Source organism: Gopherus flavomarginatus, chromosome 1 (assembly GCF_025201925.1).
Source record: "Gopherus flavomarginatus isolate rGopFla2 chromosome 1, rGopFla2.mat.asm, whole genome shotgun sequence".
NCBI lineage: Eukaryota > Metazoa > Chordata > Testudines > Testudinidae > Gopherus > Gopherus flavomarginatus.
In genome coordinates, this window is record NC_066617.1 from 224494833 (window position 1) to 224519105 (window position 24273).

The window sequence follows — 24273 nt, forward strand, 5'->3', positions numbered from 1 at the left end:
CATGGGATTACACCTTGGAAACATTTGAAAGCTGAAGCTAGCACAGAATGCTGCAGTCCACTTAAGTGGACTTGTAAGATGGGAGCACAATATACCAATGCTGTTACCTTTCAATCAGCTTCCAGGTAGAAATCAGGAGTTTGGGTTTTAACTAGACTTGGAAGGATTATATTTTTATTGGTAAATGTCAATTTCACACCCCCTCCTTCACCCCCACCCACACACAAATATTTCTATTGATAATGGTAGAAATTTACAGACAGGAGAAATTAAGAAAACTGCTGCTCAAGAAGAAAGATATTTCCCTTGTATAGTCTGACATGTGATGTCAACAATTTGTTTTAAGAACATAAGAATGGCCATACTGGGTCAGACCAAAGGTCCATCCAGCCCAGTATCCTGTCTTCTGACCATGGCCCGGTGCCCAGAGGGAGTGAACCTAACAGGTAATGATCAAGTGATCTCTCTACTATCCATCTCCACCCTCTGACAAACAGAGGCTAGGGACACCATTCTTTACCCATCCTGGCTAATAGCCATTAATGGACTTAACCTCCATGAATTTATCTAGTTCTCTTTTAAACCCTGTTATGGTCCTAGCATACACAAGCTCCGCAAGCAAGGAGTTCCACAGGTTGACTGCACTGTGTGAAGAAGAACTTCCTTTTATTTGTTTTAAACCTGCTGCCCATTAATTTCATTTGTTGACCCCTAGTTCTTATATTATGGGAACAAGTAAATAACTTTTCCTTATTCACTTTCTCCACACCACTCATGATTTTATATATCTCTATCATATCCCCTCCTTAGTCTCCTCTTTTCCAAGCTGAAAAGTCCTAGCTTCTTCAATCTCTCCTCATCTGGGACCCGTTCCAAACCCCTAATCATTTTAGTTGCCCCACTCTGAACCTTTTCCAATACCAGTATATCATTTTTTTTGAGATGAGGAGACCACACCTGTACGCAGTATTCAAGATGTGGGTGTGCCATGGATTTATATAAGGGCAATAAGATATTCTCCATCTTATTCTCTATCCCTTTAATGATTCCTAACATCCTGTTTGCTTTTTTGACTGCCGTTGCACGATGCCTGGACGTATTCAGAGAACTATCCATGATGACTCCAAGATCTCTTTCCTGATTAGCTACAGCTAATTAGCCCCCATCATATTGTATGTATGGTTGGGGTTATTTTTTCCAATGTGCATTACTTTATATTTATCCAAATGTGAAGTTGTGCATTTGTTTTAACAGTTATAAAGCCTTCACTTGCTGAATCTCAAGATGTATTGTCATTCAATCATTGTCTGACTCCCTGCTATCATCTGAAGCTCTTCTCAATCTCCTAAAATGTTAAAAAATGTTTCAAAACAAACATTACCCACCTCAAATTATTAAAAAATAAAAATCACATTCTGATAAGCCTAGTGTTAACCTATAAGAAAAAAAAAATCACTTCATAATTTTGGACTTGGTTACTGGAGATTTCTCTCTCTTCCTACAACATACTGCCATTACTGAGATCAGAGGTGTTTGAGCTGGAGCTCCTTCAATATAAACAATTTTTGGGAGGTCTTCAATTTCAGGACTTGCTCCCTTGGTCTACCAGAGCCCAGGTTCTCTTCCTCCCTCACCTCCTTCATTAGACCTTTAAGAAGGGTGTGAGCTACAGTTGAGATACTTATGAGTAGTTCCTGGTTTATTCTTAGCTTTTTAAGGTAAGGAACAGGAGACCAGAGCACTAGATTGAATTTTTAAGATAGGAGTACAGCCTTCCAATTCTCTCCATAAAACAGTTTAAGGGAACCATGAAGGAAAACAGAGAGTCTATTTCAAAGTTACAAATGATTTTAGAGTCTTATTTTATCTTGCAGTCCAGCTTTATTTCAAGCAATGTATTTGACCTTGTTTATGCCCATTTTCCACAAAACTGTTAGAAAAAAGTAGTGTCAAATTTACTTCCCATCTGCACTATTAATTGAAACCAGGTCCAGTCTATTATTCAACCTTGAAAAGTCACAATAAGGACATTCTATGCAAGAAAACATGCAAGAAAAATAAATCCTTTCATAATTATGTTCCATTCAGCAACCACTGACTTACAAGCCAAGACAGAAGTAAAAAACAATAGCAGGGTCTTTTAAGAGTACCTATTTTATATTAGAATCATTGATTTCACCGCAGCTTCAGTGATCACTAGCTGCTCTCATCAGGAAGCTTTTCAATGCACTCAGCATACAAAGAGACTGACTCATATTTAACCCCTTGGCAACACGAGTTAAGAATGGCGTGACTGCAGAATGCATTAGACTTAGCACTTGGAGCATTAATCCAAAGTCTCCAAAATAGGCATTTTTCCTCTATCACTAAGAGCATGAATGAGGTTAATATGCATGGAAGATAAAGAACAAAAGCACTAGACCTATGAAATAAGTGAGACAGGACTGAGGTATCTTGGCAGAGCTTTATGAAGATTTTTGCACAATAATATCTATTCCACAACCCGTCTGCCTCCTCTCCTCCAACTCATGTGACTTGTAATACAAAGACAGGCTTATCAGGACCCAGGAGACCAAACTAATGATCTAAATCAGGATTTCAGATAATATTTTCAAAAGGAAGAGAACAGTGCATTTAACTATTGTACCACTTAGCCAAGAGTTAGAGACATCAACTCATACATAGAAGTAAATAATGTCAGCATATTCCCTAGATTTAACAGCACTGAAATTCTTTTCCTTTCCCCTAACACTATATCAGACTACACATAAAATAGACAAGAGACTTTCATTTTGTCAAGTAGTTATATCATATAGAGGGAGGAATAACCCTGTGAAGGTTACAAAATAGCTTCCAGGGGAGAACTTCAACAGGCATAGAGAGCAGCTAGGCTTTCCTTGGGCTCCTTTGAAAATCCCTGCCTTCATGGTGAGATTAAATTGAAGGGAACAAGAGAGTTACTTTCTGTCTTTAAATGTGTAGATACCTGGTTGACTATACTGATCTTCGTAAGCATCCAGCCAATAAAACCTAAAGACTTGATCACCATCTTCCCCATTCACTAGTGGCAGGCAACTGGGGTCCACTTGAACTTCTGAGGCAACTAAATCTATTTCATCCTTATCCATTCTGGTCCAACAGGACATATCAGGGAGAAAAGAACTTCTGCAAGTACTGAAAAACAGATGAGTAAGGTTATATGTTTACTACAACCATAACTTTTGAGAAGACATGACTTAAGATCTGTCACAAGAAACCAGCTAACATGCAATACTCCATTATTTCCCCCACAAATATAGCTCTCATTTATCCAGCAGACAGGCATTAATAGTTGCTTTAAACTATTAGACAGACCCCAGATATGCAAGTCTTTACAACATGAGTAACCCCATCAGTTTGCAAGGCTACCTTTGACTGTAAGCTATCTGGGGTGGCACAGAGTATTACATGTTTCTGTGAAGCATCTTGTACACTTCAAACCATGATTTGACTTGTCATAATTTTCAGTCATGAAACAGTATTTAAAAAGTGCTTCAAAACTCTCCTATAAGAAAAGGACCTGAAAATCAGTACTTTTGCATTTTGAACTTCAATGGCATGACTATTTGCCATGGGAAACTGGCTTCAACTAACATTAATGTTTGGGGCAATTATAAGGTGTTTGGTAATATAAATCTTTAGTGATTCCTGATTTCTATTCATCAGCACCAAGATGTGCAGTCTAAAACTTCCACATTACATCACCAGCTCTTTGCAATTAACCTAAAATATTACACTGTTTACCCAGACAGGAATTATCTATCCCCAGAAACATGAAGTATCTCTTTTCTTAAGTAGCCGTCAGCCAGTTTACTCCTTTCAACATGCACGTTTTTAAAGTCTCTACAGTGCAATCACAAAACAATGCCTTGAAAAAAAACAAATATGTAAATATCAAGTCCAAATATAATAAAGTCATAAATATAACTTTTCAGCAAAAAAGGTCTTTTGCAACCACCAATCCTTACAAAAAGGATGCATCTTCCTTCACAGAATCCACTTGCTGTGTCTCTTTCTTTTCTAGTTTCTGTTCTTTCTTCAGGGCCCCGGCAGTCTCTGGTATATCTGCTTCCATAGGTTCATCAAAATCCCCATCCTCAAAATCCATCATGCTCTGATCATTTTCTGTAAGCATTGTAAAAAAGAACTAAGGGGTTGAATCATTAATACAAATATACTACATAATTCTAGTACATACACACACATAGTATACAACATTAATATGAATCACTTTAAGCTATTTTCACACTCAGCCCCGGTGTTAACTCAAATATTTTACAACATACTACATTTGCTATCTCCATTGCCAGAATTTTTAAAATACCTTGAATAGCTTTCTCTGGTTTTGCCTTCACCAGTTCTTCGTTTTCTGCAGCTTTTATTGTATATTCAGCACCACTCTCTATATGGACTGCAACAGGTTTTGCTGCATAAGTGGTATGCTTAGGATCAGAGGCAGTTGGAGAAAGAACTTCCTTTCTGACAGCGGTCGGAGCTTTCCTTACTATAGGGGTTACTACCTGAAAAAATATTTTAGGCACAAATTAAACTTCAATTTTCCTTAAAGGAGAACTATAGTGTTTAGTTATAAATGAAGCTGGCAACAAGGCCTACAGTCAGGGTTTTGCACACTCTTCAACACAACATCAAATTTCATCAAATTTCTCAGCAACAACTCCTCAATTCCATGGCAACATTTATTCTACTGCCATTTCTATTCTCAAGCCTACACCCCCAAAAAAGACAGTTCTATGGGTCATAGTTGAAAATATTAATAGACAGCATTTGTTGATTTTTGGCCATGAGTTTTTTTTGCTGTTCTTCCCAGGCCTCAGCTCAAGAGCGAAGAGGCTGACCTCAGAACCTCTCTCCCCCCATTTGTGCCAGGCAAGAATGGAGCTGGCTGTCAGCTTCAACAGTTTCTCTCTAGCTCCCCAGACAGCCTAGTTTGCCAGCATACATTGGTACAGTCAAGAAGTTAAATTCTTGCTCCCCCAACTCTCTTTTGACTTGTGGCACGGAACAGTGCAGGGAGAGTGCACTATACTCCAATTAACTCACAATTGTAAGGGAAGTGGTAGGTATGGTATGGCAGGGCAGGGCAGGGGAAAAATACAGTTGTGTGCCTAGCTGCAGCAAATTAGTGAAGGTCAGTTTATGTAACCATAGTATCCAAATTCCACGGGGCCCTGATTGAGATGAATAGGACAGGCTACACTCCTCAGACCTAAGAGTTTCAGGTACTCCACAGATGCAGACATAGGACACTGTATCATTTAAGACTGTTTACATTTTGGGGGCACTCGCTGAAACCATGAAGGCAAGAACAATTTTCTAATAGAAGATCCGATTCTGGAGCATTATTATGTAGCAAAGGAATAAATTCTGCAGCGACACAATCACAGGATACATGGGGCCCTGCCCATGTTAAGGCAGCCTAAGTAATTTTTCAGTTGTTTATAACTTTGCCAAACCTCTTTTTCTCCTAACCTTGCTGTTGGAAATGAATGGTCTTTGCTGAAACTTTAAAGAGAAGTGTCAGCCGGAGATAGAAAGAGCCTGTAAAACTTCAGGCAAACTAACAGTTTGGACTGAAGTTTTACAGGCTCTTTCTATCTCCGGCTGACACTTCTCTTTAAAGTTTCAGCAAAGACCATTCATTTCCAACAGCAAGGTTAGGAGAAAAAGAGGTTGTCTTCCTAATGTTGAAATTGATTTCCAATCATTTCACTGAAGAGTTCCAGCCTCCCTATGCTCTGTAGCAGAGATTTAGAAGTTGATAAGGGGGCAGGTCCTGTTTGTTATTCAGTTACATTTAGCGGAGTTATTAGCCTCTCTAAAGTTCCTATTTGCACAACCTCAAAGCATTTAGAGGCTTGCTGCTACGCAAAAAAATCCCTAAATGTTCTCACTGCACTTTTGCATGCTCCCAAACCCTATCTTCTGCCTACAAGCTCCACTCAGAGCTAGAGCTTCAGACAGGACATAGGTACAGCTGCAGCTACCTCATCCTACCCCCCCCTCCCCGCCTTTAACCTTGAAAATGGTGTTCTGGGCTGGGAGTCACGAGACCTTCCAATGACCGGTGAATAGTTCTATGCACTTTATTGAGCAAGGCCTCACTAAGCTCATCATCTAGTTCAGATGGGGAAACTGAGGAACAGGAAAATGAGGTATCTTGCTCATTGTCACAGCAGGCCAGGGCTCAGCCACAAATAGAACCCTGGTCTCTCAAATCCCAGTCTAATGCTCTGTCTAAGGCTCCACTGCCAGCCACTAAATAGTACAGGTCTGTGCAGCTGATCTATTGTAAACCAAAATAAAGTTTAAAAATGTTAATATTTATTATCTATTTCTTTTTACCTCATCTACCCCAGCTGCCCAATTATTCTTCCCATCTTAAAGAAGACTTCCTTTGATCAAAGTTGCCTATTCTCTTTCTTACTCTCCAAAATCCTAGACTGTTACCTTCTTCAACCTCATCCTCTCTTATTCAGCTTCTGCACTCTCCTGAAGTCACCTTCACTAAGGTACTAATGACTCCTCCTACTTCAACCAAATAGACACTTCTCTATACTTATGTTTCCAGATCTGCATATTGAAATTGAAAACATTAGTCATTACCTGCTCACTTCCACTTAGTTTCCAAGACTGTCTTCCTGGTTCTCATTCTATCTTGTGGACAGCTCTTAAAAACCTGCAATTGCTCCTTCTAGGACAGGGGTTCTCTCACTCGGGGTGGTGACCCCTCAGGGGGCAGTGAGGTTATTACATGGGGGGTGGGGGGAGCCACTAGCAGTCAAGCTCCACCTCCAAACCCCACTTCACCTCTGGCATTTATAATAGCATTAAAAAAATTATTTAGGTGTTTTTAATCTGTATGGGGAGGTGGGGTCGCACTCAGAGGCTTGCTGTGCAAAAGAGGTCACCAATACATAAGTTTGAGAACCGTTGTTATAGGACCATCAGACCAGTGATGCAGCTAGTCCAGCATTCTGACAAACGACAGTATCATATGCTTCAGAGGAAAACAGTAGCAAGGATAGTTATGGAAGAGCATGCCTGATGGCTAAGTTTCTTCCTAACCTATGCCAGCTAGTAGTTGACTAACACCCTTGTTAGTAATGGGTAATTTTTTAATCCTATTAAATTTAGACTCAATCTCTCATGACAAATCCACAAGTCAATTATTTTTGGTGTAAGAGTATGTTTCAGTTTTTAATTTGATTTTCAATTGCACTGTCGTTCTTGTATTTTAATGGCAAACAGGATTTATCTCCTCTATACCATTCGTATCCTTCAACTGTATCCCTCACTAAACTATCCCAGTATGCTACATCTCTTTCCATGCCCAAGAAGTCTATGCCCATGAACATTTATCAGCCATCTCCAAATCCCTTTGACCCTCTTCCCTGCTGTTGTTCCTTGGTTTCTCTTTTCTTGGCCCTTTTTTCCCCCTTCAGTGATCTTATCTACTCCCACTGTTTCATCTACTTCTAGTACACAAGATGATTTTCAAGTTCCAGTGGCTCCCTCTCTACCCAGGCTTGTATCTTATTACCTGACATCTTCTGGATGCCCAGCTGCCATTTCGAACTCCCCTCCTCAAATATTAACTTCTCAGCTTTCCTGCTTCTGTTTCTCTCCAACAACAATTCCATTATCCATCCCACTTCCAGGTCCTGAGCCTCACTCTCCGACTCCTCTCTCCGACTTGCAGCTCTCACTAAGTCTTTTCACATAAAAATTCTGTCCTCATCTCTGCTAAAACCACTGCCCATATATAAAGGTTTCTGACATAGCAATAGCCTACCCTCCAGTCTCCCTTCTTCTTAGCAGTGAGTCTCTCCAAAAAAGCTGCTACTAGAGTCATCTTTCATGCCTCCTCTCAAACCATTCCACCCCATCAGAAGACTTCCTCTGGTTCCCCACCTTCTGCAAAACCAAAGGGCTGTATACGCACCCACATTCCTAAATAATATTTCCCCTATTTACATCTTTCCATTTTCTACTTTTTTTACAAGCTCTTTCCAATCCTTCTGCCTTATCTCCTTTCCTACCTCACTTCATGCCTATTTCATTGCGCACCCATCTGTCAAGCATCCTTTCCTCCACATTCATTTAAAAATTCAATCTCTCTTAATAAACTGCTCAATATCCTTTTGTCATATCTTGTTTAGATAAGCTTTTTAGTGCATATGAAGTATCTATAGGTAAAGTGTCATGTAACTCTAAAATACTGTATGAATGGTTTAGTGATAACTGAAGCTACAGTATGTACTCACCCAATTACAAAGATAGTCAGAGGCAAAAGTGTATTTTCATCTCTGTATTAGAGTACCAAAAAGGAAATTACAGACCTTCTCTTTTTACTAAGGAAGCCAATAATAAAACAGAAGCTTACTTATTCAAAACATAAGTTAGTCATAAGCAAAAAAAAAAAAAAAAAAAACAAAACCAATTTGGTCTACAACTTTACCGTATGGGCCTGCGAATGTACAGAGAAAGGATTCAGTGAAGCTCCAACAGGTCTTTTCTTTTTTAGCTTTACAACTGGAGGTGGAGTTATCTGAACGGTCTAAAAAGGAGGAGGGAAAATATGAGAATAGCCCTGCATTAGTAGAATTTGACAGAGAAGGAAAAAGCCACCCAATTTTTCTCTTCTCCCTCTAACCCTGCATGCATGCTGCATCAGCTATTACAGAAGCATCAGAGTCCCAACAAAAAGTGACTTTCTTTTCAAAGTGACACTATGAAGTGTCTTCACTTAGGAAATTTGAGGAAACGCTCGCAAGGCAGTGAGAAATCCTTCCACACTAACTAAGCAACCTTTTTTTCCCCCCAATTTACTTAAAGTGACAAGGCCACAAGGATTCTAATAAGGTTTTGGGTTTGAGTGTTAACATTGTGAAAAAATTAACTTAAAAAAAATCAATCAATTAAAAGCTGCCACACAGCTTGCTCCTAAACTATAGGAGAATGCAAAACAATGGCTAAGAGGGTCTAGAACAGCCAAAGCAGCAGTGGGAGTATTATGCCAACTGATAATATATTATACAAAATCCTGGTGTGAAAAGAAAGTCAATAAAAATTTTAGATCATAAGTCACAGGACAGGGACCATCTTTCCTTGTATTTTATACAGCATCAAGCACACTGCTGGCATTTAAATAAAAGAAGGAGTCTTGATGACACAAATCTTTGATGAAGTTTGGAGATCCACAAGAGCTAGAGAAATTTAGTTAAAAATGTGTGGATGCAATGGAAAGTTTTTCAAATGCTTCCCATCCCTCACCATAGATTTTTTCAGACTACGGCTAATATGAAGTATGACAAAAAATGTTAAAAATTCAGCTATGGCTGAGAGTCATAAGTTTAACATGTTGGCTTTACAAACTGTTTCAGTAGACAACAGTTAAGGAGAATGTGTTATTTAGGAAGATTTTTAGTTGGTTTTCAGCACTGGCATACTAGTGGACAAGCAATTTTAAGATGCACATTTATGCCCGTAAATGCAGAAAGAGACTGTCATTTAGAACATGAGGAGAAGCGTATTACTGAACTCCAAAGCTTCATTAACTAGTCAACTATTCCACAACAACAGACTGCATGCTTAAGTGAAAAATATGATGAAAGTATTTGGTATAAAAATGTTTTTCTCACTTACCCTCCACAAAGTCTGGTATTTCACATACGCCTTGCAACAGCAGACAGTATCAGGATAGCATAAAGCATTTCCTGAACTATTTAGATGTTTGTGACGTTAGTAACAGTTAATAGGGTGACATATCCATAAAGTTAGGTATCAGATACCATGAGGATGAGCATCAAATATTTATATTAAAACTAAGTGAGGGACATAGTAATGTTCTAATTTTTTTTAAATATATTTGTAATTTTCATTTGTATTAATGATGTGTTATGTTCAGTAACCCCAAAGGACATTATGACACATGCTGTTGAAAGTGTTAGTTTTGTAATTTTAAGGAAGTCTGCTAATACAGTAATGAGCCCTGTCATGCTGATTAACTCAAGTCATTGCTTTACCTGACTTTTTGTGTACCTGAAGATAATTCATGGGACAAAGACTGTCACAGCCAAGAGTTGGGAATGACTTCACTAAAAATAATAAAATCTTAGCTGGTCCATTTAAAAAAAAAAAATAGCTTCTTACAAATGTCTAACAACTGGATGAATTGCATTACTGATTAGGGGGTTCAGTACATTATACTCCTCAGAATTCAACTACTTACCTCAGCATTCAGATCTTGCAGAATATCCCCGAGCAAGTCATCCTTGGACAAGTCTACAGTTTTCTGTAAAAATATCAGACAGCTGTATTAGCTATATAAACTTAATTATATCACTTAACTGAACTGAAAGACTCGGTCAGTACAGAATAAGGAGGTTCCACATCCCATGGGCCAGATTTTCAAGAGTGACCAGCACCCAGAAACTCCCAATGGGAGCTTGTAGAAGTCTGGCTTGTGTGTCAATTGATTAAAAAAAGTCAAACAGCAGTAACCAAAACATTCGTCACTTTGAGTAAAGAAAATAAAGTTTTACAAGTCTAACTGAACATAGGACATTTAAATTGAAATATAAAAATACAACTTACATCTGTATTTTTCTTCCCAGCACTAGCCATAAACATAGACTTGATAGTGTTTGGTTTTGACACCACAGACTTCTTCACATTCTTTTTGTCATTTGTGGATGTTTTGTCACCTTTTCCTACTGGAGCAAGAGAGAGTAGTGATTTCTCAAATAATTAAAGGATCCATTATCAGTGGGGGCTGGACAGTTGATGGAATTGGTAAAGGGATCATCATTAACCTTTAGGCTACTCGCTCATATCAAGTGTAAGTTGGCAGTTCATGCAAGGCATTACCATCTCATAGCTGTTCAGAATTACATTACAAAAGGCTATCACCAGAGTTTGTAGCCTTCTTGGAAGTATCACAGAGGCTAATGACTGAACCACCTCTCTCATACTAAAATGTGGTCACTCCAGAGCAGTGGTTCTCAACATGCGGGCCTATCAGCACAGAAACGCAGCCCATGTGACATCCTCAGGGCCATACAGGTAGTATTGGATGCGACCCAGATAACTCACTGTGTGCCACATAGGTGGCCCATAACAGTAAACAGGCTGAGGACCACTGCTCCAGAGTATGGTACGGGAGAGTATTTGCATAGAGGAAAGATGGTCCAGTAATTAGTTAGCAAGTGTAGGACTATGGAGACAAGGTCAGATTCTTTGCATTGCCAGTGACTTCCTATGTGACCTTAGTCAACTTACCTAGAGTGTCTAGTTCATTAGTGCACATCGTCAGGGTCCACATGGACAGCTAGTGTGGGATAGATTCATACCCCAGCTTGCTGTAAACTACATGTTTGTGTATACCTGCCCTCAGGGAGCTGTGCAGAAGCTTCCCTTGCCCCTGTACATATCCTGCAGATAAACAGATGACTTCTGTCCTCAAGGTTATTAACTGGTAGCTTTCACAAGAACAAAAAGAGATTCAGTCAAGTTTTTAAAACACAAAGAAACCACTAAACAACATAAGAATGGCCATACTGGGTCAGACCAAAGGTCTATCTAGCCTAGTATCCTGTCTCCCGACAGTGGCCAATGCCAGATGCCCCAGAGAGAATGAAAAGATCAGGTAATCAAGTGATCCATCCCCTGTCGCCTATTCCCAGCTTCTGGCAAACAGAGGCTAGGGTCACCATCCCTGCCCATCCTGGCTAATACTGGTTGATGGACCTATACTCCATGAACTTAGCTAGTTCTTTTTTGAACCCTCTTATAGTCTTGGCCTTCACAACATCCTCTGGCAAAGAGCTCCACAGGTTGACTGTGCATTGTGTGGAAAAATACTTCCTTTTGTTTGTTTTAAACCTGCTGCCTATTCTGAAATCCTGTCTGATCTCACAAGTTCATCAAGAGTAACCCAGTGCTAGGACAGAAAGCCTCTATGGTAAACGCAGTTGCTATAAGAAACTATGTTTACACTTCAGTAAGAGGCACTCTTTCCTGGTAGTCAGTACTGAGCCCAAAATAATGTTAGGGGCACTATGCTATTGAAAGTGCAATCTTTTATGAGTTGTAAGAGATTCTGATCATTTGTTGCCAATGGAGATCCTACGGCATTTTTTACAAGAGTGCAGATATTAAGCTTTGGGTAATTACATCCTACACATTCCATCTGAAGATGCTAGAGCAGCAAAATGACATTACACAATTGCAGCATTTCACCTCTCTATTGGAGAAAGGGATCCTTGTATATCATTTGTAAATCTCTTTAGATTGTCCACGATGGGACTAGCAGTATAAATTAGATTTACTGTATATTCATGAATACATAATCACAGGCTTAAGCATGCAAGTTACATATGGAAATTTCTAAAGCCCCAACCTCTTTAAAAGCAGCCAAGAGTTCTGTGGCACCTTATTGGCCACCCTGGGCCAATGGAGGTGCTGGGAAGTGGCGACCAGCACATCACTCGGCCCGTGCCGCTACCCACCGCCCCCGTTGGCCTGGAGTGGCGAACCGTGGACATTGGGACCTGTGACTGGCCAAACCTGCAGACACGGCAGGTAAACAAACCGGTCCGCCAGGGTACTTACCCTGGCAGACTGCTTGCCAAAGTTTGCCAATCCTTGTTCTGGACCAATGCAAATAAGAAAGCCAGGGACAAAGAATTCTTGATAAAAAAAATTTATAGAGTTTTCCCCAACATAACAGGATGGTATTTTGTACTTGATCCCTAGCAGAGCTTTCCAGGGATCAAGAGAGGTGAATCCATGGTGAAGTACACTATGGACATCACAATACAAGTACAGTCTGTATGCAACAAATTACATAGTATTATGATCAGCTCTATGAAAACTCTGACAACAGACAGGGAGCAGTAGGAATGGCACAGCCATCTCAACTAGGAGTAATTAAAGACCTAAAGAAGCTGGTGCTCCCAAGATTAGCAGGGCAGAAGGAATGAAGAATCTGTTGAGTAGCAGGACATAATGTAGTATAACTTAGTGCACACATGTAATAGAAACTTAGTCAACTATTAAGGATACAGCTAAAACCAAAGCACTGTAAAGTTCTTTTACACATACAAACCTGTAGTATCAACATTAACCTTTATTAGCTAAACTGCCAATGGTGAACCAACGTAGATCACAGCTGACTACTGAAATGAACAGCTTTACTGACAAAGATAGTAAATACCACCACCACCACCACTTTAATTGTGTATTCATACTATTAGCATTATGTTCATTTGTACTACACAAATGAAAACTCTTCAGAAAGCACACAATCTAGGTTTAGGAAAACAAGATAAATACTGAAGAAAAAAAAAGGATAAGTTTAGTCTTGAGAAAAGAAGACTCGGGAGGACTCAATAACAGTCTTCAAATATGTTAAAGACTGTTATAAAGAGGACTGTGATCAATTGTTCTCCGTGTCTACTGAAGGCAGGACAAGAACTAATAGGCTTAATCTGTAGCAAGAGAGATTTAGGTTAGATATGAGCAAAAACTTTCTAAATATAAAGCACAGTTAGGTACTGGAACAGGCTTCCAAAGGAGGCTGTGGACTTCCCCTCGTTGCAAGTTTTTAAAACAGATTTTTTTAGATGGTCTAGGCATACCTGGTCCTGCCTCAGTGCAGGGGGCTGACCTAGAAGACCTCCCACAGTTCCTTTCATCCCTACATTTCTATGATTCTATAATATCTTTCATGTTCAAATATTATGATTCAATTCCATACTATAGACAAGGCAACGGATGTTATGCCTGCCCTGAGGTGACAGGGCCTGAGACATAGGATTGGCTGTGGCCACAGGTAATCCTAAATTATCCTAGAAAACAAAAAATGTTTGAAGGGGAACAAGAGATTTCCCAGATGCAGGGTGAAAGAAGCAAACAAGAGCCTACGAGAGCCTTAAAGGGGAAGGGGTGGTAAAGACCCTGGTGTCCAGGGGAGGGGGCTAGTAGTTATGCGAGTGTGATTTCCCTGGCTGTTGCTCATCCTAAGCTCTGATAATCAACATCTCACACCATCACCAAGAATAAACAGAGGCTCAGCAGGCCAGACACTGGTTCCAGACACATTTATGCAACCTCAGTCACATCCAGTATCAATGACACCTGTACAAGTTGTCCTTCCCCGGAAGCTATGCTCATTGGGCTAATATTTGGGCTTACTGACCCATTTCCCTTGGATGAAGTCAAGAGAAGTACCCAATTTTATACACTTTTTTAAAAAAAGCAACCAGAGAAACTTTCAAGAGTTCAATTCATTTACCTTTCTTCTTGGAACCAAGGACATCATCTTCTAGTTCTTCATCAAAGATCTCCCTTCCATCTTCTACATAACCTATCCCATCTGTACAAGAAGAAGGTTAAAATAAACTTTAAGTGACCCTTTGCAAATTTAGAAACAATCTCCCTCGCTAAGGGCCTTCCTCTGTTTAACAAAGCTCTTGATTTTTCATTACTTTATAAATCTATATATTTTGAGTACAAAAGTAAACTAAAAAACAAACCAAGTTATAATGGGGTTTGGCTCAAAGTAACTACTTCAGTACATGATCAGCTAAAAATATATCTGTAGTTTGCATTAGGGAACCATTTTTAAACGGAACAAAGTCACTGTATCTGCAGTCAATGTAAAATATTTGAATCACTGATCTTGAATGCGATATTATAAATTCAACAATGCTTAGGCATAAAGAGCCAGATTTTTAAAGCTATTTATGTGTTGCGGCACTCAGCAACACAATGCCTAACTGATTTAGGACTCTGATTTTTGCTTTTAAAAGAGATTTAGGCACTTAGTCTCCTAAGGACTCCTAAATCAGTTAGGCATTGTGATGTTGAGTGCCGCAACACCTAAATTGCTTTAAAAAGCTAGGTCAAAAGTCTTGGTGTAGCAGCTCATTTTTTTTTGTCTGTATTATAACTGATAATCTAGAGAGGGCACTGAGGCATTTACATTTGGAGGCAAGGTCTTCATGAAACCTGATGGAGTTAAGATAATTTCAGGGTAATTTTTATTATTTTTTTTTAAATGCATACAAAAGATATTAGAACTTGTAAGCCATTCAAGCTGTGGCTTGGAAATATATGCAAGAATACCCACACGTATTTTATGCTTCTACTCACTATATAAAGGGAGCCCCATAAATGACTCTTACACACCATCATCTACAATCCAATCATCATCCTGGCGTTCCCTGACCATCTTGGAGTATTGTTCTTCATCAACTTCTTCATAAACACTTGTGAACTCCTCAACCTGCAAGCAAGGCATATTTAGAATTAGCAAATTGTCAAGCTATCATATTTAGATAGTCATATTAATTCACATTAGAATTATTCTCAAGCTATCATATTTTTAATAAAGCAGCTTTATCAAGGACTCAGACTAGATTGGATTTTTCTTCTCTAATCACACCAGGGTGAACTGTTCAGAAATAGCAAGTGCAAGTCTTCCTTCAGTTTGAGGTGTTTTGTTTCTGTGACACTATGTACTTCAAAACAGCACCCTGGAGCCCTCATATTCACCTCATCATATAATTATAATCTATTTCATACAAGGAATACCATGTAAGACAGGAGTAGACAACCTATGGCATGTGTGCCAAAGGCAGCACACGAGCTGATTTTCAGTGGCACTCACACTGCCCAGGGGGCTCTGCATTTTAATTTAATTTTAAATGAAGCTTCTTAAATATTTTAAAAAACATTTAGTTTATATACACAACACTAGTTTAGTTATCTATTATAGACTTATAGAAAGAGACCTTCTACAAACGTTAAAATGTATTACCGGAAGGCAAAACCTTAAATTAGAATGAATAAATGAAGACTCGGCACACCACTTCTGAAAGGTTGCCAACCCCTGATGTAAAATATCATATATGAAAGGTCATGATTTGCTGAAACAAATTGTTCTGTCAAAATATGTATATTGTTAGTGTGTATGAAGTTACGAGATTTTGCTGAAATATGTTGCAAGTTTCAGGGTCATCCACTGCCTGACAACTAAGGGGGTGATCCACTCCCAGGTGGGTGTTAAATGACCATTACTCAGCAGGGGAGTTGTAAACAAGGAATTTACAATGCTGTAAGAGAGCTGTGCAAGCATCACACAATGGGAGATCGCTCAATTCTGTGACTCAGCAAAGCCCACCAGGATACGTCTGGGCTAGTGTTTTCCAGGCACATGGACTTAGGATATAAACTAGGGGACAGAGGCATCATGCTTTTACCACACCGGAAGCAACAAGAACCCTGGGAAGACAAACACTTGATCTGAGGAGACTCATCCTAGGCTTAAAGGGGAAGCCTGTGTATTGAGCACTAACCTACCTGCAACATCCAGTGGAGTGAGAAAAACTGATTATTAGACTAGGCAGTATTAAGATCAAAGTTCAAGATTTAGGGTCTCTCTGCATTGGCACTTCTGTCAGCAAAACTTTTGTCAGTTGGGGTGTGAAAAAACCCACACCTGACCAACATAAGTTTCATGGACAAAAGCGCCGGTGTAGACAACACTATGCTGGCGGGGGATACTCTCCCATTGAGATAGCGACTACTGCCCGTTGGGGGTGGTTTAAATTATGCCAGTGAGAGAATAGATTATAAATTATAATCTATCTTTCTGTCATTAAAAAATCTATTTTATAATTTTACCTAAAACAGTGTGTTTTGGTGAAAGGGCTTGGGAAATCTCATCTCAGTTTACTAAGGCTAGTGTGTGTCCTCGCCACATCAAGGGAGGGGCTGACTAGGTAATGAACTTACACTGGTCAGGCTTTTGATCAGGGTAAGACAGCACAGTTCTGGGATGCAAGGCTGGGGGCTTGGGAGATTTGCTGGTGCCTTTCTCTGAGTGATTCGAGAGTGGCTCTGGGAGCATTCATGCAACCTAGCTGGAAGTGGGGCACCACATGCTGTTGTACTGAGTGATAACAGCGCCTGGAGGGGTGGTGCGGCTTGATACTAGCAAAGCATTATAAGAGACGTCCCTTAGCTTCCCAACCTGGGCTGATACCCCAGTTCCAGGTTGTACCCTGGGGATCCCGTCACAAATAGAGCCCTGCGCAAATACACAAATGTGTATCTGCATCTGATCCACTATCTGCAAAAATTGTCTGCAGATATCCGCAGATTTGCAAGGCTCTACGCTGGGGGCTGGGCTGAGGCTCCGAGGCATCCCCCCCTGCCAGAGCCTGGTTAGGGAGAGCCACAGGGACAGCTGTGGGAGCCCACACAGAGTCACAGACCCTCCACCTGCCCGTGGTCAGGCAGGGAGCATAGAGGCAGGGAATCCACACGGCAGGCAGGTAGAGGGTCCGCCGCAGCTCTCCACAGTTGCCTGCCTGGCTCTTATTGTGGCCAGGCTGCGGCTCCAAGCCATCCCCCTCCCCAGCCAGAGCTGGGTCTGGGACAGCCCACATGGGCAGCTGTGGGGAGCCGCGGCGGACCCTCCATGTTCGCTGAGGGGGTGGCTCTAGCAGCCCCCACCCAGAGTCCCTCTCCCACCAGTGAAGGAGGAGGGACCCAGGCTCCCCACAGCTGCCAGTGCGGCTCTCCCTGACCCAGCTCTGGCCTGGAGTGGCGGATGAGGGGGGATGGGGACACATGGCTTGGAGCCGCAGCCCAGCCACGACGAGAGCTGGGCGGGCAGCTGTGAGGAGCCCCGGCGAACCCTCCACCTGGCCTGAGCATGGGGCCCAAGCAGCTCCCCACCCATGGCAGGTGGAGGATCTGTGCCACAGTTCCTCAGAGCTGCCCGCCTGGCTCTTACTGTCAGAGCCCTGCACGGCTACAAAATTTGTATCCAAATATAAAGCAGATACCTGCGGATTAGCACGGCTCTAGTCACAAGTATTGACTGATCCAACGGGGAAAATGTTGTTAAAATTAAAAAGTTATCATGTGATGCTGAAACTCCAGTTCCCCATGGCAGTAAATGCATTTGTCAACTGACTTTTTTACTGTTAGTCTCGTATAAGCAGGGTTTCTGCTTTTCTTAAAGAAATGGATTCCTGGTAAAGAAGAGTTATAATGATTGGGTTTCTTTTCTCAAACACAAAGATGAGATATGAGAGTGTGGGACCTGTTGGTGTCAGCTGACAGATGGCACAAAGGTGCATAAGAGTTATAGAGACCCCGAGTCTGGTCTCTAGAACAGAGTGGGCAAACTATGGCCCATGGGACCCTACTGCCTGGCCCTTGAGCTCCCAGCCCGGGATGCTAGCCCCCAGCCGTTCCCCTGCTGTCCCCCTTCCCCTGAAGCCTCAGCTCACTGTGCCGCCAGCGCAATGCTTTGGGCGGCAGGGCTGTGAGCTCTTGCCAGGCAGCGCAGCTACAGAGCTGCAGCCTGACCCGATGCTCTGTGCTGCATGGTGGCATAGCTGGCTCCAGCCGGACAGCATGGCTGCCTGTCCCAGTGCTCTGGGAGGTATGGGTGTAGCACTGCCAGCCACCAGTGCTCCAGGCAGCACAGTAAGGGGGCAGGGAGTGGGGGGGCGGAGGGGTTGGATAGAGGGCAAGGGAGTTCAGGGGAGGGTCTTTGGTGTGGAGGGGTGGATAGGGGTCAGGGCGGTCAGAGGGCAGTCAGAGGTTGAATGGGGGCAGGGGTCCAGGGGGGCAGTCAGGAAGGAGAGGGGGCGTTGGATGGGGCGGGGGGGGCAGTCGCAGCAGGGGTTCCAGGGGTGGTCAGGGGACATGGGGGCTGGATGGCTAGGGGTCCCCAGGGGGCCAACAGGGAGCGAGAAGCAGGGGGAGGGGTCGGATGTCAGCGGGCTGGGCCATACGTGGCTGTTTGGGGAGGAGACTATATGTCTGTCTATACATAAAGTGAGTATTGTATCCTTCACAGTGAATGCCTATTTACAGTATAAGCAAAACGCTCATCAAGTCAAGAGATTGTGAAGTCTCCAAGGGAGATTTTCTATAAGAAAAAGCAAGCAGAAGGGGGTACCCTGTTGACAAGTGAAGACAATGGATCTTTGGAATTATATGTGGAAGTGCAGAAGCATATCCAGGTATCCTACATAAAGGGGAGCTGCTTTGTCTAATGACCAGAGGATCACAGCCAGTCTGGTTGTTTAAAGCCGAGAGAGACACTTTGGATGAGTTAACCTTTAGGAGACAGAAGAATGTCTTGTTAAGTTTAGGCTCTAGGGAAAGAATATTATGATTTTATTTTAAATGTAATCCTTTGTTTCTATTAATTCTGCTTGCTTCTTTTCTAATCTCTATTCTCTATTAAATAAAAACTGTGATATCGTTACAGTGAAAACAAGCGTAAGTGCTGTAAATTGAGTGGAGAGAGGATTCTGAGGCATACTGTTTCTTTGAGAATAGAGGATCTGTCAATTCTGTGAGCATGCAGTGGAACTGGATCTGGATACTCCAAGGTGGTGTTCGGGAACCTCAGGGGCCAGAGTGCACCTACTGCTTGTCTCCAAAGGGACAGCAGAGCCTGCGTGGGCTAAGAGGAGGGTGCATATGTTTCCTGAGGCAGGTGGAGTCTGGGACCTGACCCTTGGCAGGCACAGACAAGGCTTCCTCATGTTAAGGGCAGGTGGTAGTGAGGTGCCTCACAATCTTGGGCACTCCAGGGAAGCATCACAGTACCTCATCAAGGGATCTCTTGGTGCCAACTGGCAGAGGGAACAGGAGTGTCTAAGGGTTACTGGGATACCCAAGGTCTAGTATCTTCATATGAGTTTGCCAAAGGGTGTCATGTAAGATCTCCACTGAAAGCCTGTGTCACACTGTTTATCATCATTGTGAAATGTATGTATAGAAAATATGTAAGGAGGTAGGTGTACATATATAGTGAAAATTATTGTTAGGGACTATGAATTGGGTGGGGTCACCAGAAGGGAATTAAAAAGTTTCTTTCAGACAAGAGATGTTTCTGTTCCTTGCTATATGTAACTGAACACTGTAGGGATCACAATGGATGCCGATTTACAGTCTGAGCCAAATGCTAATGAAGAGATTTGAAGGTTTTACAGAGAGGAAATTTAAAAGAAAAAAATAAATCAGCAGGAGGGAGTCCTGTTTACATGTGAAGACAACAGATTTCTGGACTATAACTGTAAAGACTGGGACACACTCTGCATCCTTCACCTAGAAAGCAAACACACTGTCAACTTACTTCTGTTTTGGTTTGTTTTACAACAGCCAGGGTTGGCTGACAAGCACTGGAAAGACTCTGTGGGCTAAGCTTTATTAGCCAAGGGGGTGTCCAGTGAAGTAAATCTAGATTCCAGAATGCATTTATGACTTTAATTTTATATATGGGGCCAGGCGGTGCAGTGGGAGACTCGAGGTTGGAGTCTGCCTACCCTTAATCTGTTAAGAAACAGTTGGACTGGCAAAGGCCTGGAGGGCAGTGCTCGTGGACCTGGAGAACTGACCAACAGCAGGAACATACAAGGCTTTCTCAGCTAAGGGAATTGATAGTGAGGTGCCTCACAACCACAGATACCACCAGGATGCTTCACAACATATAATAACTGCAATGTAAGCTTTGCAAACTCTTTAATTTAACAAAAAGTTATGAGTGAGAGGGGGTCTACACTGCCAATTTGCATCAGCACAGCTACATTGCTGTAGCTCGTCTGGTCTCCCGTTGGCTTAATAACTCCACCTCTACAAGAGGCAGTAGCTATGTAGGTGGGAGAAGCTCTCCAGCCAACAACATAACCCATCCCCATGTAGAGAGCAGTAAAACTCGATATAACTATGTTACTCAGAGGTGTGTATTTTTCACACCCTTGAGAGACTGTTATATTGAAATGAGTGTGTAGCGTTGACCTGGCCTGAGAAACACAAGGCAATGTTAAGCTGAACATGCCTCAAGTGGTCTGATTATTCCATACCTCTGTCCACATCCAAGTGAGTGAAAAAAGGCTATTTGATATTGCATATCTGGTTAGTTACTATGTCATTTTACCACACTTTGTAGTAGTTTAATATTTCAGTATAAATTGACTTTTCCTTTCCTTCCAAGAAGCAGTGCCATAACATTACCATATTGGATTGCCTAATACTTTGAAAGTCATAAGTTACACTGTTTCATAGTCCACTATTTAACTGATACATGCTCAAGTCCTGAAGGCAAGTCTTTCACTACAGAATAGTTGTCAAGGCAGATTAAACTTTATGCTTAATCAATAACCCATTTTAATAACTGAAAATTAAATGTTGCTCACCAATTTCTTTAATTTCCAATGACAAAAGACAGAGAAGTAGCAAATACAGAAATAACTACTGTCTCATGAAAAATTTTACTAATAAAACACCTTTCAGGCCAGTTTGTCTTGGCCAAATACTCTTTTCCTAATGTTCCCCATAATTTCTAGAACCGAGTAATCAGCTTTATACAGGTTAGGACAAAGATCAATATTCCCAAACTCAATTTAGGTTTTTATACAGAAAGTCTAAGCAAGAGAAAAGATTGAACTACTTACCTCATATTTTACTTTTTCACCCGCCTTGGCCTTTTTCAAGAGTTCTAGAGCTTCTTGGTGTCCTTTTTTAGATTTTTTCTCACGCCGAGAACGTGACAGTGCAAAACTGCCAGAGTCTGATGTAGCTGAAATCAATATTAAAAACATCAGAAGTACAATTCAACTATGCATTGTTCTTGTTTTTGAACATTTAATCCACAGTAACTGTTTAATATTAGTTTTAGAGAAACAATGGCTCCACTGTTGATTACTCCTGAAAAACATGGGCGCAGCATCCAATAGGCAGGGGAAGACTGAGCTTGCCCAAACAGCTCTGCATGGCCTCGCCCACACACCATCCACAGGTCTTCCCCCATCTTGCTACTAGTTGACCCCAGCCCAAGTAGGCTGCTCCTCTTCCAGAAAGGGAAGCCGGCTGGGGCTGGGGCTAGGGCTAGGGTGGCTGGAACTTAGAGTAGTTGGGGCTGTCCAGTGCGGGGGGGAGGGGGGCAACCTGGCACTGGGGCTGTGCTGCCAGCACTCCAGCGCTGTGGTGGGGCCGCATGCCGCCTGCCACTCTGAAGGGGGCAGGGAGGGCTGTGCGCCACCTGGCATTGTGAAGGGCCCTGGACAGCGGGCCACCACTTCCTGCAGTTCCCGTTGGCTTGGAAGAGAGAACTGTGGCCACTGGGAGCCGCGGGCAGCCATGCCTGTACACAGTCAATGTAAACCAGGGATTGGCATCCTTTGGCACGCGGTCCGCCAGGGTAAGCCCTCTGGTGGGCCAGGCTGATTTGTTTACCTGCCGCATCCATAGGTTCAGCCGATCGCAGCTCCCACCGGCTGCAGTTTGCCACTCCAGGCCAATGGGGGCTGCAGGAAGCAGCACCAGCCGAGGATGTGCTGGCCACCGCGAGATGTGCTGGTTGCCGCTTCCAGCCACCCCCATTGGCCTGGATAAGCGAATCAGAGCCAGTGGGAGCCGCAATTGGCCAAACCTGCAGATGCGGCAGATAAACAAACCGGCCCGGCTCGCCAGGGTGCTTACCCTCGCAGGCAGCGAAACTGAGGATCTGCGCGGCATATGGGCATACCTTTGCCAACATTGCCCTGGGCTGACCACCATTTTAAGGAGTTGAGCACCTCTGTTGAGACCCTTACGTGATCCTTCATGTGTTCCAAGTGGTCCTGTACCTTTATGATGAAGCCCTGAAGGCACCTGATGCATGATTGTACCCAGTGAGTGATCACTATGCACAATATGAAGAGGCCTAGTAGTTGAAGGCCCAATGCTATAGCAGGCCTCTTGCAGCTCCCAAACAACACAAAGACGTCCTGAATCTTCTTGAACCTTTCTAATGATGGCTAGATCCTTGTAACCAAGGTATCTATGTCCACTCCTAAGTGGGTTATTTTTTTTAACATTGATAAAGCCGGGTGTTTACAGGATACTCAGTGTCAGCGATGCAGCTCTGTGTGCTGTTTCCAGGGATGGTGTTCTGATCAAGTGTCGTCCAAGAAGGGACACAGGTGGATAGCCTGACTCAGACTGCAGGGTATCATTACTGCCAACATCTCTGTAAACACCCTAGGAGCAGAGGACAAGCTGAAGGAGAGCGTCCAGTACTGATGTTACTTCCCGCCATAAGCAAACCGTAGGAACTTGTGATGGCAAGGTCTGACAGAATTGTGGAGGTATGTGTAGTGAGGCAGGGTGGCCTCCCTCTGGATTGCAGAGCGAGGGACCACTACACTCCCTGGTGGGCAGAGCCGAACTCACCCCACTCGCCTCGCCAGAATGGGACAGGAAGTATAAAGGAAGGACTCTGCAGCTCAGGGGAGCAGGAGACAGGAAAGGAGATGGACACCTCTATTCTGCTGCAGCACCCAGTAGATGAATCTACACTCTGCAGCACCATGCCCCCAGAGGAGGCAGACCCAGAAAGAGACTTGCCAGGACTGTCATCTGCCATGTACCCTGAGGAGCCAGAGAACTGGGGATTCCAGAAATACCACACCCCGGGGAGGTAGGAAGTAGTCCGGGGCAGCCAACAACTGTCTGGCTACGTTGCTGACTGTTTCTAGGTCAGCATGTTGCGGCTGGATCCCCGCTCACCAGTGGCGGACCACTCCAACACTGCTGGCGCCCTGGGCTGGGTTATGGTGGAGTCGAGCAGGCCTGCGTCCCTCAACCCCTGCCACACCACACCTAAGGTGGCAGACTCCCCACCATGAAGGACTATGTATGTCTATTGTCCATCAAGCCAGGACACTAGACTTGGTTGGTGCCCCCGACTCCTGAGCCCCTAGCTTGTGTGGGTGCTCATCCTATCTGAGCCCTGAACTGAGTGTTTGCTAGCTGAATTAGCTAGGAGGCTTAGCCTACAGCCTGTGCTCCCTCAAAGATGCGCGCCAGTGCAGCTGCACAAGAGCTACGCACCAGCCGCACACCCAGGTGAGTGTGAGGAATGTGCAGGGAGGGTGGGTGAGGTGGAAGGCAGTGATGGTGGTTTGAGGGAACTTGGGGCATGCAGGAAAAGCTCTGCCCTCCCTCAGCCCCAGCCCTGGCTGGGGCTACGGCACAGACAGGAGCTTCTCTCCCTTGGCTCCAGCCCTTTTTTTTTTTTTTAAAGGGAGATCTTGTGTTACAGCAATTAAATGTTTCTGTTCTTTGTTCTGCGATGCCCCTGTTAACACATGATTTATGAGGCTAAACAATACTGGTATTTTATCTTCCAGAAAT

The 24273-nt window shown here is 42.8% G+C and overlaps 1 protein-coding gene across 3 annotated transcripts in view; it reads right to left on the bottom strand.

The window, feature by feature from the left end:
• POLA1 (DNA polymerase alpha 1, catalytic subunit) overlaps positions 1-24273 on the bottom strand; it is a 366980-nt gene that overhangs the window by 337257 nt on the left and 5450 nt on the right. For 2 of the 3 annotated variants that reach the window (XM_050936467.1, XM_050936465.1), the window contains exons 2-10: positions 21552-21676; positions 15253-15349; positions 14357-14437; positions 10657-10775; positions 10292-10354; positions 8519-8617; positions 4364-4559; positions 4008-4164; positions 2987-3165 (exon numbers count right to left, since the gene is read on the bottom strand). In XM_050936467.1, coding sequence (XP_050792424.1) covers positions 2987-3165; positions 4008-4164; positions 4364-4559; positions 8519-8617; positions 10292-10354; positions 10657-10775; positions 14357-14437; positions 15253-15349; positions 21552-21676 — 1116 coding nt within the window. The remainder of the gene's footprint in view (positions 1-2986; positions 3166-4007; positions 4165-4363; positions 4560-8518; positions 8618-10291; positions 10355-10656; positions 10776-14356; positions 14438-15252; positions 15350-21551; positions 21677-24273) is intronic. The other variant, XM_050936466.1, reaches the window with a different exon arrangement.